Below are 14221 nucleotides of genomic sequence, written 5' to 3' on the forward strand. Positions count from 1 at the left end.
TCCTCACACGTAAGTGTGCTTGTGAGTTAACATCATGAAGACATAAATGATCTAATGCGCACGCGATAATAAAAGAAACTATTGTTTCCATACATACCTGCATTTGTACGCTTTGACAATTGACGAATTCGATACTGGACACCAGGGAATCAAATACGACAGATGATTTACGACAGGAATCCATAACGACGGAATTTATTTTTCCTTTGATAGTAAGTGTGCTATCTTGGCACCGAAACATGTAAATCACATTGTTCATCTCTACGTTATCAATTGTTAAATTCGCACTTTTGTGATACTCCTGTGAAAAATATTTTTTTTTTTACATAACAGGTTTAGCAATTTGTATTTTTAAATATTTTTATTTCTTTGCAAAATATCATACCACGAGCCATTTTTTGCCATCTCTAGTAAATACAGGTGGCTTGTCAATAGGTGCATTCGCCGGCAACACAGTTTTCATCGATCCTGCATTAACTGTCGGCGCTTTAAACGGTGCGGGTCCGGACCTCAAAGCAGGATTTTTATGTGTTTGCATTTCTGAGGTGACTTTTTTCAAACCTACAATATAAATATTAAATATTATATCCAATGTCCCAAAAATTGGAACGTGTAAACAATGAAAAAAAATTGTATACTAATAAATATAAAAAATGTATAATAATAATAATCAATTTACACCTTTCGTGATATCTTCTCCCTGATTAATCTGAGCAAAAAGGGCGCTCCTGTCGTCATTTAATAACGGTGCAATATCTCCGATTGGCATCGAGGGTGGCGGAGGCGGGGGTATACCACCAGGTATACCGGCAGGTGCACTCTTTCCCCATACTAAACCCGTTGTATGATGTTGACGAACGTACTGTTGCAAGTCGGTCAACGTTTGTACCCACGCTTTACACCAGTCTATGTGTATTTTGTTTCTATAAATAAAAACGGCGTTTTAGTTTCGCTCTCCCGAAATTACGAAAAAATTAAGAAAACAAAATTAAAAAGTTTACTTTTCTTTCCAATCTTTCAATACACGATTAGTGTAAAATTGACCGGCGTCATTCATTTCCTTAACATAGGGAGCTGGCGTAGGAGACACAGCGACCCATCCCAGAGCCGGAATACTTTCACTAATTGCCGATAAGTGATTAAAGAATGGAGATCCACGATTTTTCTCACGAAATTCTTGAATCTGTTGTATCTGTGCGGACATGGGCGTTAGTAAAGATACTTGTTCGGATTGATTCGCCGGTGCAGCACGACTCGCCGCCATTTGTACAAATTGAAACTGAATCCTAAAATTAATTTGAATATATTTAATAATTTATTGAATATATTTAATAATTTATTGAATATATATATATCTACTTGGTCAATCTCATCTCATGAAATTAAAATGTTACTTACTGAAAAGCCTTCTCCACAAGATTGCTATGAGCGGCTACATCGCCACCGATTTTTTGACTTAATTGTAAATATTCTTTAACTGGCCCGACCAAAATATCCTCATATCCGGCGATCGACATGATTACAGGTGAAATAGTTTCCGGCCTCGACGATAGAGATAAATTACTTTCTGACGACACAGACGATCTCTTCGGGGAAGGTGTGCTCGTTTGTACAGCGGTGTCTTGCGTTTTAACTACAAAGTGTACGTTTTCGAGTCGTTTCGTTACGTTTTCCAATCGGTTCACCAGCTCCTCTAGATGGTCTTCCTTATCGGTACTCTCGCAACCTGCAATTTATTTTATAAACAAACTTGTAAACGTTTGCATATAGACTGTAACAATAAGGAAACAGATTATTCGTTCGTTTGTGTTCGAAAATCACAATAAGTGTAATAAACAAATGCCGCGAACATAAAAAGGAATGTAAATTTTATCCCACGGGGAATCCGCTCAGAAACATCCGCAAAAAGAGTTCAAACGCTTGGAATACTTCATCGAGTACTTGGAACACTAAATATAGAATACGTTTATAAATAGTTACGTCAGTATAACTCGTATTAGATGTAGTATATAAATGTGCGTATAATTAAAAAAATTATATATATATATATATATATATATATATATATATTAAATGTATACATGTACAGTCTGACAAGAAAAAACGCGACCGGTATAAATTTTTTAACTGAACGATAAAAATATGTACAGTACTCGATTATAATTCAATTGTAATTTATATTAATGAGCTATCCAGTCGCCATCATTATCGATAATTACTCGGTATTTACAAGGCTTATTTATAAGAAAGCATAATTTTTAAAATAAAGAGCGCTGAATCGATTTAAGCACCTGCTCGATACTTATGAGCATACCGCGAAGTTTTGCCTTTACAATGAACTAGACATTTTTGATAAGATTGTCAGGCATGAAGAAGGTCAATCTAGATGACTCTCTCCTTCCACTAGATATATAAACGGCTCCGCTTATAAAATTTATTTTTAAAAAAATGTTCTCTTGAGAAAATATAAAGCGAATCTCGTTTTACAATACGTCGTAGATGGAAATCTTCTGATGTACGCAGATTTCGCTAATGAAATTCGCATAAAATTATACCGATCACGTCTTTCTTTGACAAACTATATCTGTATGTACGCCTCATTTTATGAGCCTTATTTTTTTTTCCCCCATCAGGATGTTACCTAGGTTTTGAAGAATATTGCAATTGTCCTATTATAAGCGGCGATGCAGCTACCAAACTTTCCGAAAATTGGCAAGAAACTGAAAGACATCTCAAATGAGATGACTTTCCGTCCGACGCGAGAATACTCTCCAGACTATTATTAGAGAATCCGCCAACATCGTGGCGTTATAGTCCCATCCACATAAATACGCTCGGCAAATGATTCATAATGTAACATAATCGCATAATGATATTACTTCTAACGTAGCATGAAGATTCAGTCGTCATACCTAAAGATATGTAATATTACGTGGAAAGTACTATCGTAGTTGCAATCACACTGCATACGTATACTATGATATGAATGAATAAATTTTTCTTCTTTTTTTTTCTTTTTCCCTATTTTAAATATACAACAAAAATATCGAGTGAGACCAGAAATTAAAATGCTTCGTGAAATCGTTTGCACATAAAGGCTTATGAAATTTTCCATGAGTAATTGTACAAAATAAACTACGTAGTATAAACGTGAGAGTAGATTGTAAACCATGACGAGGCTCGCGAGGCAGAGTAACATCGGGCTACCTAGGGCTAGCCCGGTGCATAAAAGTGCATAGAAGAATAAACGACTGGAAATTCTCAAGCGAGTCCTAACCGGTGTGCACCATCGGTCCTAGCGGGTCGAATCTCACTCGGTGCTCCGTCGAATTCTGCGCAGCTTGCAACAGATCGGAGAAGAATCTGTGCCGTCTTAAAGCTAACTCGTCGCGGGCGACGGGCGTCGCCGGTGGTTCCTGCATACCGCTGCATCCAGATCCCAAGACGTATTCGCCGTCATCCTCCTCCGACAGCCAACGTGGCATCGAGGCAACTACGAAAACGACAGACAACAACGTCGAGCTTTTATTCTTCAAGAGGCATGCCTTTTGTCGTTGAAGAGTCTTACGGCCGCACGTGGCCCGCTCTGCCCCGCCTACATCAAGTTGATACTCCCATGCATACAATTGACAAAGTGTGTCAGATCACCCGCGGATATTATTACAAATCGATGCTCTTCCTGCTGACGCGAGTACAGCGTGGCGTAAACTATAGGTCCGTCCACGGAAAAAGTCCACTTTTCTTTATAAAACAAACAAAGATTTGCATGCCGTATTTAACTTGAAATTAAAAGTGATTTTATGTATGTATTATACCTTGTGATAAAAACAGCATTATCCGTTCTGCAAAAAAGATTTTAAATTGTAAATTTTATGAAACGTGTTCGAATACCGTTATTTAATTATTCATAATTATTAGTTATTTAATATTATTCAAATATTTATATTTAATGTGTATGTACAGAATACCAAGTACATTTTTAATACATTTTTTTTATTTAATGTATATTTTCCCAAATATTAAATTTTTTATCTGAATATTCGAATATTAATATATTTAGAAATGCAATTCAATTCAGCAAAAATACAAAATAAATGATTAAATACATAACAAGTTTAATATATTTAAATAGAATAAATAAATTCTTGAATAAATTTTCTAAAGAAGAAATCTGTAATTGTACAAATATTAATAAAAAAGTTTCTTTTTGCGTTGCATGTTTATTATTTTATGAAGCAACTAAAAATAAAGATTGTAGAACGATCAAGCAATAATAATAAACAAATCTGCTGTAATAAATCTATAACAAAAGTTCTTTGCTCGATTTATATATCATTTCAAAAAGTTCAAACTTTATAAATGCAAAATTATAAAAGACAAATGTGAGATGTCAAAAAGTAAAATTATAAAAGAATATTCAGATAGTAATGTGGACAGACCTATATGTAACGCATCGCTAATCAGTGATCTAAGATTCACGGAGATACGAGAATCGCGGTATCCTCCTGATGTACCTGGTGGTGGCGCCTTCTTGGCTATCTCCTTTTCGTCTTCGAATACCGAGTCATCGCCTTCGTCCTCCGGTCCGTCATCGATCGTCCTTTCTATATATCCCGACGCGTCGTCGTAAAGACTAGTTTTGACGGGACCAACACCACCGACAGAGTCAACGTCCTCCGTCCAAACTTCGGTGACCTCGAAGTTGCTGTCATCCTTGTCGTCCTTTTCGTCGACGATCCGAACGTCAATTTTATCACCGGCTTCCTCGACCGTTTCCTTCGTCGTCGAGGTCGAACTCGAGCTCTCCTCAACGTCGGTGTTTCCGTTCTGCGGAATGGAAAAAGCGCGAACTGGGGAAACTACCGAGCCATTCTTATCCTCTAGAAAGACGTTTTTATCCTCTAACGAGACGTCCTTATCCTCTAGCAAAACGTTCTTATCCTCTACCTCTACCGAGGCGTCTTTATCCTCTAGCGAGACGTCCTTATTCTCTAGCAAGGCGTCTTTATTTTCTAGCAAAGTATCCTTATCCTCTAGCAAGGCGATCTTATCCTCAAGCAAGGTGTTCTTATATTGTAGCGAGGCGTCCTCATCCTCTAACAAGGCGTTCTTATCTTCTAACGAGGCGCTCTTACTCTCAAACAGGGCGTCCCTATCCTCAAACGAGACATCCTTATCCTCAAATGAGGCGCCTTTATTCTCAAGCAAGATATTTTTATCCTGTAGCGAGAAGTCATTCTTATCCTCAAGCGAAGCATCCTTATCCTCAAGCAAGATGTTCCTATCCTCTAGCAAGGCATCCTTGTCCTCAAGCAAGGTGTTCTTATTCTCTAGCAAGGCGTCCTTATCCTCAAGCAAGGTGTTCTTATCTTCTAGCGAGGTGTTTTTATCCTCAAGCAAGGTGTTCTTATCTTCTAGCGAGGTGTTTTTATCCTCTGGCAAGGCATCCTTATCCTCAAGCAAGATGCTCTTATCTTCTAGCGACATGTTCTGATCCTCAAGCGAGGTGATCTTATCCTCTAGCGAGGCGATCTTCTCTTCTAACGAGGCCTTCTTATCCGCTAGCGAGACATCGTTACCTTCTGGCGAGGCGTCCTCTAGCAAGGATGTCTTCTCCGAGTTTTGCACGGTGCCATTCACCATGTCCGGTCTCGTCGCGGATACAATCTCATCCCCATTCTCGTCCCCATTGGTGGACAGTCTGGGCGATCCGATCGGCGTGTCATCCCCGTTCTCAACGCTCTTCTTCGACGCGCTGTTACACACGCAACACTTGAACATTGTTCCCGTGTATCATCCACCTAGCGTAATATCTTTTGTCGTTGCCCTTGCTGCTCTTCCTATGTACGTCAGCGTACAGTATCACTTCCGAGAATTATAAGCTCTCTCTTTCTCTCTCTAATAAAATCTCTAATAAATTAATATTTCAAAATTCGACTCAACGAGGAAACTGCGAGTTTCTCTATAGACTTAACAGTGAGAAATTTAACAAATATTTTGAAATACGAAACGTGACAAGATCAACAACTTAGTAACCCGCTCCCAGTCACGAATTTTTGATTGAAAGCTCCGTCTTCTCACTTCGCGGCCGCCGGCGCCGTCTCATGCGGAGACAAAACGATCCGTTTAAATCGCCGATACGGTCGATGGTAAACAAAACAGGTCAGCTACACCTGGCACCCGCCATACCCGAGGTGCGCGTATCTCAGGCTTCACCGACGTCGTCGTCTTTTCCTCACGAACGACGCGCAACAGCAACTCCTGGAGCAAAGCTCCGGCAAAGGCAAAGGCACAGGCGATGGAAAACCGCGCTCGAGCAATCGTCCCGCGAGAGAACGCAGCTCGCGAATCTTTCTTCTCCGGCCACACCGAAAAGTTCCGAATATATTCTCCGAAATATACGGTTCTTCCGGCGACAAGAAACTGAGCGATCGAATTTAATTAACGATCGAATTGTCATCACACTCTCGTCGTAAGAGTCTTGCGGAGCCTCTCTCGTAGCGTCGAGTGTCGGAGGGACAGAAGTGAAGCGGAGCAGAGTGGTGGAGTGCCGCAGGATAACAAAATGCAAAAATCATGCACTCGCCGGCCGTATCCGCTTATCAGCTTGAACTTGAGAATCTCCGATTGTTGTCGACGGGTAACGTGAAGGAATTAGATTAGAAAGAAAACGGCAGATTCCTCGAGAAAGCGGCGAGGAAAGAAAACGACGACGATAACGAGGGCGCGAGCGGAGAGGCGGCGGCTGGAGAGGAGATAACGTCCTGGACGCCCGCCCGGATTTGACGTTCCCAGTTTCGACCGGCGCGGTGCGTCGTTCCGCCCCCACCGCACCTCTTCTTCTCACCCCCGGGCCGCGTCCCTTGTGCTGCCGCTGTTCGGAGGAGAGTCGCAACATCGGCCCCTTCGGGGCAACTTTTGACTAATTGAGAGTCCACTCGATTAATGAGATCACCGACGAGATACTACGAGCTCACAAAAGTTCACGTGACTATTGAAATTTTTATGATTTAAACCCGATTGCACCAACATTATTTTGCTTTAAGCAAAACTTAAACATGTATCTATCTGTCTTTATCTTTTTTTCTAAAAGTAAAGACAGACACGTATTTAAGTCTCGCTTAAAGGGATGCTGAAGTCGACTGACTTCAGGATCCCCTTAAAGTCAAAATAGCATTGCAATCGAGCTCAAGAGTAAAAAAACTCAAATAGAATTTCATGATTTATTATTATCCTAATGTTTCATAGCTATGCATTTTTATTGTAGATAATACTAAATTTTATTATTTAAAACTGTAATTTTTATGTTATCATCCAAGTTTGATTATCCATAGAGATGCTAACTAAATAAAAAGAATTGTAATTTTGCAGCAATATATCATATATATATATATATATATATATATGCCAAAAGAAAAAATATCTTAAAACAAAAATTTTTACTTAAAAAAAATTATTTACTCGGGTCTTGATTGAAAACTCATTTACTTGCAATCAATTTAAAAATGTTTTAATTGCAATATCTATGTAAATAAAATTAAAAAATAATTTGTAATTAAGTATTTTTTCTTGCATTTCTAAAAAATATTGACTGTTAAATTATTTTATATTCAAGATAATTATTTTTTTTATAAAATTATCATTATTTAAATGTAAAAAATGTAATAATACAAGATTATATACTTAAAATAATTGTTTGTCTAAAAGTAAATATTTTTACTTAAACAGAACAAACAAATGCTTGAATCAAAATGATTTTAAGAAAATGTATTATTTTCATTAAAAAAATATGTTCTTTCAGTCTATCATTGAACTATGCATACTAATTTATAATAAAGCATTTGTATAATAAAAAATCATGAATTTGGTATTTATTAAAAAAATATATTTATATTAATAAATTTCTATCATCCATAGTCGATAGTGTCATCGCTCTTCAATTATCGCCGTGCTTCCAGTGCTCCTTTAACGGCACGAAAATTTGTCTAGGATAATGGTCTTCTTTAATAGTATCTTGTCAGTAATGAAATAAATCCGCATGAAAATCGAAGTACCTATAATTATATAGATATATTTACAAAGATAGTAAAAATATTTACTTCTTATAAAATATTGATAATTACACAATTCATATTGAAACAATATTTTAGCAAAACTGTAACGATATGACGAATTATCAGTGCTATATTTGCAAAATTAAATTTAAAAAAAAATTGTTCAATAATTAAAAAAAATATTTCAGCTGTACAAAACATTTAAAAATGTAATTAATCCATATACATGCTTACAAAAATACATAATAATTCCTGAATTATAAACTGCAGAAATATTGCAACATGAAATAGTACGTATTCAGCATAGCAAAAAGTTTAAATAAAGTATCAAATAATTTTTTAAACGATTGTAAAATACTTATTCCTTTGTCTAACTATTGAAAAATTCTTTACAAATTTTAAATAAATTTTTTAATTATTTCGACAAAACTGCTACGTGATGGCATATCATCTCAGGATAATTATTGCGAAATTTTCGTCAATTCATGATGCTATTATTGCGCAACATTTGCACACTGTGCCTCTACTGTCTCTGCCGGGAAATCTAATCTTTCTTTTCTCTTTTTTTCCATGCATCAAACCACAAATAAAATTAATAATTTTATCTATGATAACAAAACGTAGATATTTTTTGATAAGTTGTCTGTCAAGAAGTATCTATCTTTAACTATCAAGTTAAAATGCTCACAAAATTTCAAAACGTACGATTTGTACGTGTGTGTGTGCGTATGTGTGTGGAATAATCTTAATCTAATCTTTCTCTTCCAAGTGTCAAACCACAAAGTTAATAATTTTATCCATGATAACAAAATGCGGTTTGTCCTTTGCAGCTAAACTTGCACAGCTCCAACGTAGAGAGAAAAAAAAAAGATAAATGATGCAAGTTCAGCTTAAAAAAAAAATTTTTTTTTAAATATTTCTTGATAAGTTAACTGTCAAGAAATATCATTTAACCGTTAATTGAACTTTGGTCAAAATCCTAACGATCCAACGCTCATTTTATACTTATTAATTAATTGATACTGCAATGCTGCTATGAATTTATCACAATTATCGCTGCTACAGATTTATATAAATACATTACGCAACATAAATATGTCTTGTGCCCATTTCTATCAATGTAGATTAATTTTGATCTCAGTTTAACTTACTCTTTATCTTTTTCCAATTCTTAGAATTAAAGAAAGATAAAGAACAAGTTAAACTGAGACATCTTAATAGGATGTCTAACATACATTTTAAACGATATGATAACATCATTCAACAGACTGTACGTTAAATATAATTCATAAGACTCTTGTACTCTTGTACTCTTTCGTACTTAGATAATTGAGTGTGTGGTACTTTTCCGCGTGCAAAGCGGAAACTGAATTCGTTATTAATCTCTTTGCTCTAATTACTCTAATAAGTTGAACTGCAGGAACGTATCGTGGCAAATACAAAATTATCGAGGATAAAGCTTAACGAGAGTGGCTCCAATTAATTTAATCGACGTTAAATTCAACCGACACGATTTCTAACTATACATGGTGAAGTGTAAAAAATTCCTAAGTGTAAAAAATTTAAAGGAATATTTCTTGGCTTATTTTATGAAAAAATAATCTTAAACAAATATGTCCTAAAGCACTTTGGTTTCAAAATATAGGGTATCAAAGTTGAGAAAAAAATAAGAAAATCTCAAAAATCTAGAAAATGCATAGATACAATAGAAAAAAAATTTTTATATTTAAATAAATATATTTATTTTAACATCATTTTCTTGATTAAAAAAAATATTTCCTAAATTAAAAAATAAATTACTTTTTACTAGCTAATATTTATTTAAATCAAGAAAATAATGATAATAAAATAAATACATTTACTTAAACATAAAAAACTTTTTTCCATATATTTTAATTAAAATTATGTTTACATATGGTATTAAAGAGTTTTAATTCAGGATTTTCAAAAGATTGTTAAATTTGAAAAAAAAAACAGTAGCGAATCATTCTTTAATTTCAAAAACTTTATTCTCGTACAAACGCTTCTAGATCTAAAACTATTTTATTGGTACTGGAAAATGGATGTAAGCACACCAACTTTGATTAAAATATGTCTAAGAGTTTCTAGATTTTTTAAATTTTCATATTTCTTTTCTCAACTTCGATATCCTGTACTTTGCAAAACAAAAAACATTTTAGGACACACATTTATCGAACCTTTTCTTCATAAAATGAATCGAAAAATAGCTCCTTAAAACTTTTCACACTTACCTAAGAATCACCCTGTATAATTCGTTGCTGTTAATCTTACTCGAATATCTTTAATATCAACTTTACTTAACAATTCTTTTAACTCTTCTTAATCTAATCTTATTAACTTCAACCAAATTTTAAACCCTGCACAATCTGTTGTCCGATCTAATTTCCTTTTTGCGTGTCAAACAAACAGGGCTGAGCAAAAAGTATTTCAAATACAAAATACTGGCAAAATGTTAGCAATATTAATATTTAAATTACAAAATACAAAATACTGGCAATTTCAATTTAAAATACAAAATGTAAGTTGTACTTTCTCTTTCAAACTAAAAGATTGCCAGTATTTTGTATTTAAAATACTCTTTGCCCAATCCTGCAAACAAAAAGCTAATAATTATATTTGCGTTAACAAAGTAACTGTAGACGTTACTCGAGTTTTGCACAAGTTAATCAAAGTTTCGTCGGAGTCACCCTGTATATAAAACTGATTGAGGTTATCGTATTATTAGACGTTCGCACGATGGATATACGAAACCTTAATGGAATTGGAAATGGTTTAAGACGAGAAATAACAATTATTCGTCAAACTCGGTGAAGCAGTCTCCGACAAAGTTGGCTGACGCGGCACGACTCACGCGGAACGTGCACGTCACCGGGTATTAAAACGTCAAGTGGAACGCATGACTCAACCGGGCAACGCTCGCCGGAATGAATGCGCGACGAGAGATAACCAAACTTTCCACTTGGGTTTCTTCGACCAACTAGCCGGCGGCGTTGAGAATAAAGCCGCGCGTAAAGAGATCCATCGTATTTCGCGCGTACTTGAAACATTTCGTTTCGCACGATCGGATCGGCAGCTCAGCGGAGCCTATTATCCGGAAAATAAACGTACAACTTTGGCGCGGAAAGGGAGCTGCACCGTCTGCCTGTGCACTTAATCGCAACGCAAATACGACGATCGTCGTAGAAATACACTCACCGTTTGACGAAGATTCCACGTAACTCGCCGCCGCGTGCACGGCCCTCTTTCTCGACTCTCTGCCACTGCTCTCGACGAGTACGGGGAACGATCTGGCCGATTTGGCGTGCGCGAGAAATTTCGGAGAGCGACGATCGGCGCTGACCGCTGACAGGTAGACGTCGTGGGGCGTTTGCCGGATACCGGAAGTACTGGGAAGTACTGTTTTCGGCCGCTCGGGCTCGGCGCTCGGCGGCGGCTTAAAATCGCCGATTGGACGCGCACGGCCCCGTCTTCAGGTCTGTTCACATTCGAGACACACGACACACGACCACGACGCGTGTCCCCCAAATTGCGGTAATATCGAAAAATACACTACAGGTACATACTTTGGCCGACAGAGAGAGAGAGAGAGAGAGAGAGAGACAGAGAGAGAGAGAGAGAAAACTTTCGGATGAGTCCTTTCGGTACAGTTACGGTCAAAAAAGTTGCAATTTTACGTAGATTTTTTTTTATACGTCGACCACGCGCTTCCATTGAAAATGTGAAAACAGAGAATATAGCAAGTCGATCTTAATGAAAAAAATATTTTGTCATGAAACTTTTTTTAGTTTATTTCGATTTTTCGAGACGCCATCTCTACAACGTGGCATACACTACGATGCCATTGTATATATATATATATATATATAATATATATATATATATATATATATATATATATATATATATACATACGTGACTGTTGGCACACCTGGCGAAAAAAGCGCCAAGTGTGTATGCACAAACTTGAAATTTTTCCTATTGCAAACGGTTTTCCCGCGCTTCATTGAGTCGTCTTGTCGCGAATTATGTCGCGAACGCAATCGGGACGAGACGCGAGTACTGAAATGTGGGGGCAAATTAAGCAGATACAAATAAATTGACTCACCATTCGCCGCTGGTCGCTCTATTCAGCTCCGTCTAGCTCCGTTTTAGCCGCAGCTCTCAAACGTTCGAGATCGAAGATCCTCCTCACGACGATCCTCCTCTTGCGCGACTCACACTTGGCACGAACGCGCGCGATCCTTCGTTTTCGGCACTCTCGAAACATTCCTAAGGTGCTTTCCAGCTACGACACAAGTCGACACTGTGTAACACAGTGTTCATTAGTGTGAGTAAGACAACTAAAATTTTCTCTCTTACACTAATGGACACTGCATTACACAGTGTCGATTTGTGTCGTAGCTGGAAAGCACTCCTGGTACTCACACGCGTCTAAAATTAGGGATACGAGGCAATGGAAGAGATGCGAAACACGATTGAACGCGACACGACAAAACACGACTTGCATATCATATCCGACACGACGACGACGACGACAACGACGAATGTTAGCATGGACGCCCAACACTTCACTCGCATTAAAAACTCATACGACGAGGATGCGAGTTGAAACGCGCCGCGATCAGCCGTGATCAGCCGTCAGCGACCGTCCTCTGTCATCCCGCTAATCGCTAATGCCCGCTATTCCCGCTAACCGACCGACTGCTGCCACTGCGTAGAGCGGCGTGACTGCCTGACTGGCGTGTGGGCTGCCGCGCCTGCGCGCCGCTACGCCGCTACGCAATAGCAGCAGTCAAGCAGTCGGCACCGGTCGGTTAGGCAGGACGGCGGAAGGTCGCGGCAGCGGCGCGTCGCAGTGTATTTCAACTTGCATCCTCGTCGTCCCATATAGAGTGAGTGGTTTCGAGAGTATCGTGGAGTAACGAAAGTGAAGTGAAATGTCGGGCGGTCGTGCCAACATCCGTCATTGTCGAGTCGGATAAGATGTATGGTGCGAAGTCGTGTCGCGTTCAACTGTATTTCGCATCTTCCCTGTTGCCCCGTATTTCGAATCACGAGTTTTCGACAGGCGTGAGTATCGAAAATGTCGAGAGCGAAATATCGTGCGTTTGTGCCAAGTATGAATCAAGAGGATCGTTGTGAGGAGAATCTTGAATCTAGAATATTCGACAGCTGAGCTGGACGGAGGTGAACGGTGAGTCAATTTGTACTTGTATTCGCCCCTACAATTCGGTATTCGCGCCTCGTCTCTTCGTTGCTTTCGCGTAAATTATATTGTCGGTGCAGTGGCACGAAACACCGTAGTCGCGCAAAAGCGAAAGCGGTGATCGAGCAATGATCAGCAATGATCGAGATTGACATATTTGTGTACGCACGCTCGACTCAACGTTCTCTTTACCAGGTGTACCAACGTTAGCATCATAATAGTATGTCTACGTATAGAGATGGCGTCTGAAAAAATCGTGTCAGCTAAAATTTAAATCATGGACATGGCCAATCTCAGGCTTTTTTTCTTTCTTTCAATTTTTTCGTGAAATCTATCCCATCTAAATTTTTTTGGCGGAGCGTACTTTTATTCTACCGACGAGAGACTGTTAAAGACCGCTAACCTTACGGGAGTTTGTGTGACTGTTAAATTTTTAATGATAAACTGACAATACAGTGCTAATTTTATAATTTATTGTTATCTTGAAGTTTTATAGATATGCTTATGTATTTGTAATCCAAAAATTCTCGATTTTTATTAAAAATTGCAGTTTTGATGTTAACATCCAAGTTTGATTATCGACAGAGATAATAACTGATCAAAAAGAATTACAATTTTAAAGCAATATATAATGATATTATTAAATATAAGTATGCATATTTGCTTATGAAGTATTTGTATAATAAAAAAATCAAAATTTTAATAACGTATTACTCAAATATTTGTATCAACAATCATATAGTCGATAACGTCATTGCTCTTCAATTACCGCCGGGCCCCTGGGGCCCCAGTAACAGCCTCGAAAATTTACCCAGGGTTGACGGTCTTTAATAGTCTCTCGTCGGTGATTCTACAAAAGGATTTTGTCATCTATCAACCAATTCGAAAATTAATTTATTCTGTAATGGGATCGGTGTTTCGAGGTATTCCTCTTAATTTT

The 14221-nt window shown here is 37.6% G+C and overlaps 1 protein-coding gene across 7 annotated transcripts in view; it reads right to left on the reverse strand.

Moving 5' to 3' along the window:
- The window catches only part of LOC105202702 (adenylyl cyclase-associated protein 1), a 20105-nt gene extending 7903 nt beyond the window's left edge, over positions 1-12202 (reverse strand). For 2 of the 7 annotated variants that reach the window (XR_003268822.2, XM_026136223.2), the window contains exons 1-7: positions 4515-7037; positions 3278-3493; positions 1399-1726; positions 1002-1286; positions 682-923; positions 386-561; positions 98-301 (exon numbers count right to left, since the gene is read on the reverse strand). Coding sequence is in view for 6 of the 7 variants with exons in the window: in XM_026136223.2 (XP_025992008.2) it covers positions 98-301; positions 386-561; positions 682-923; positions 1002-1286; positions 1399-1726; positions 3278-3493; positions 4515-5781 (2718 nt within the window). In the remaining variant the exon portion in view is untranslated. Of the gene's footprint in view, positions 1-97; positions 302-385; positions 562-681; positions 924-1001; positions 1287-1398; positions 1727-2641; positions 2900-3277; positions 3494-4514; positions 7038-10826; positions 10957-11270; positions 11569-12180 lie in introns of those variants that run through there. The other 5 variants (XM_026136227.2, XM_026136225.2, XM_039455655.1 and 2 more) reach the window with 5 other exon arrangements.
- Positions 12203-14221: the final 2019 nt, after the last annotated feature.

Source organism: Solenopsis invicta, chromosome 12, assembly GCF_016802725.1.
Source record: "Solenopsis invicta isolate M01_SB chromosome 12, UNIL_Sinv_3.0, whole genome shotgun sequence".
Taxonomy (NCBI): domain Eukaryota; kingdom Metazoa; phylum Arthropoda; class Insecta; order Hymenoptera; family Formicidae; genus Solenopsis; species Solenopsis invicta.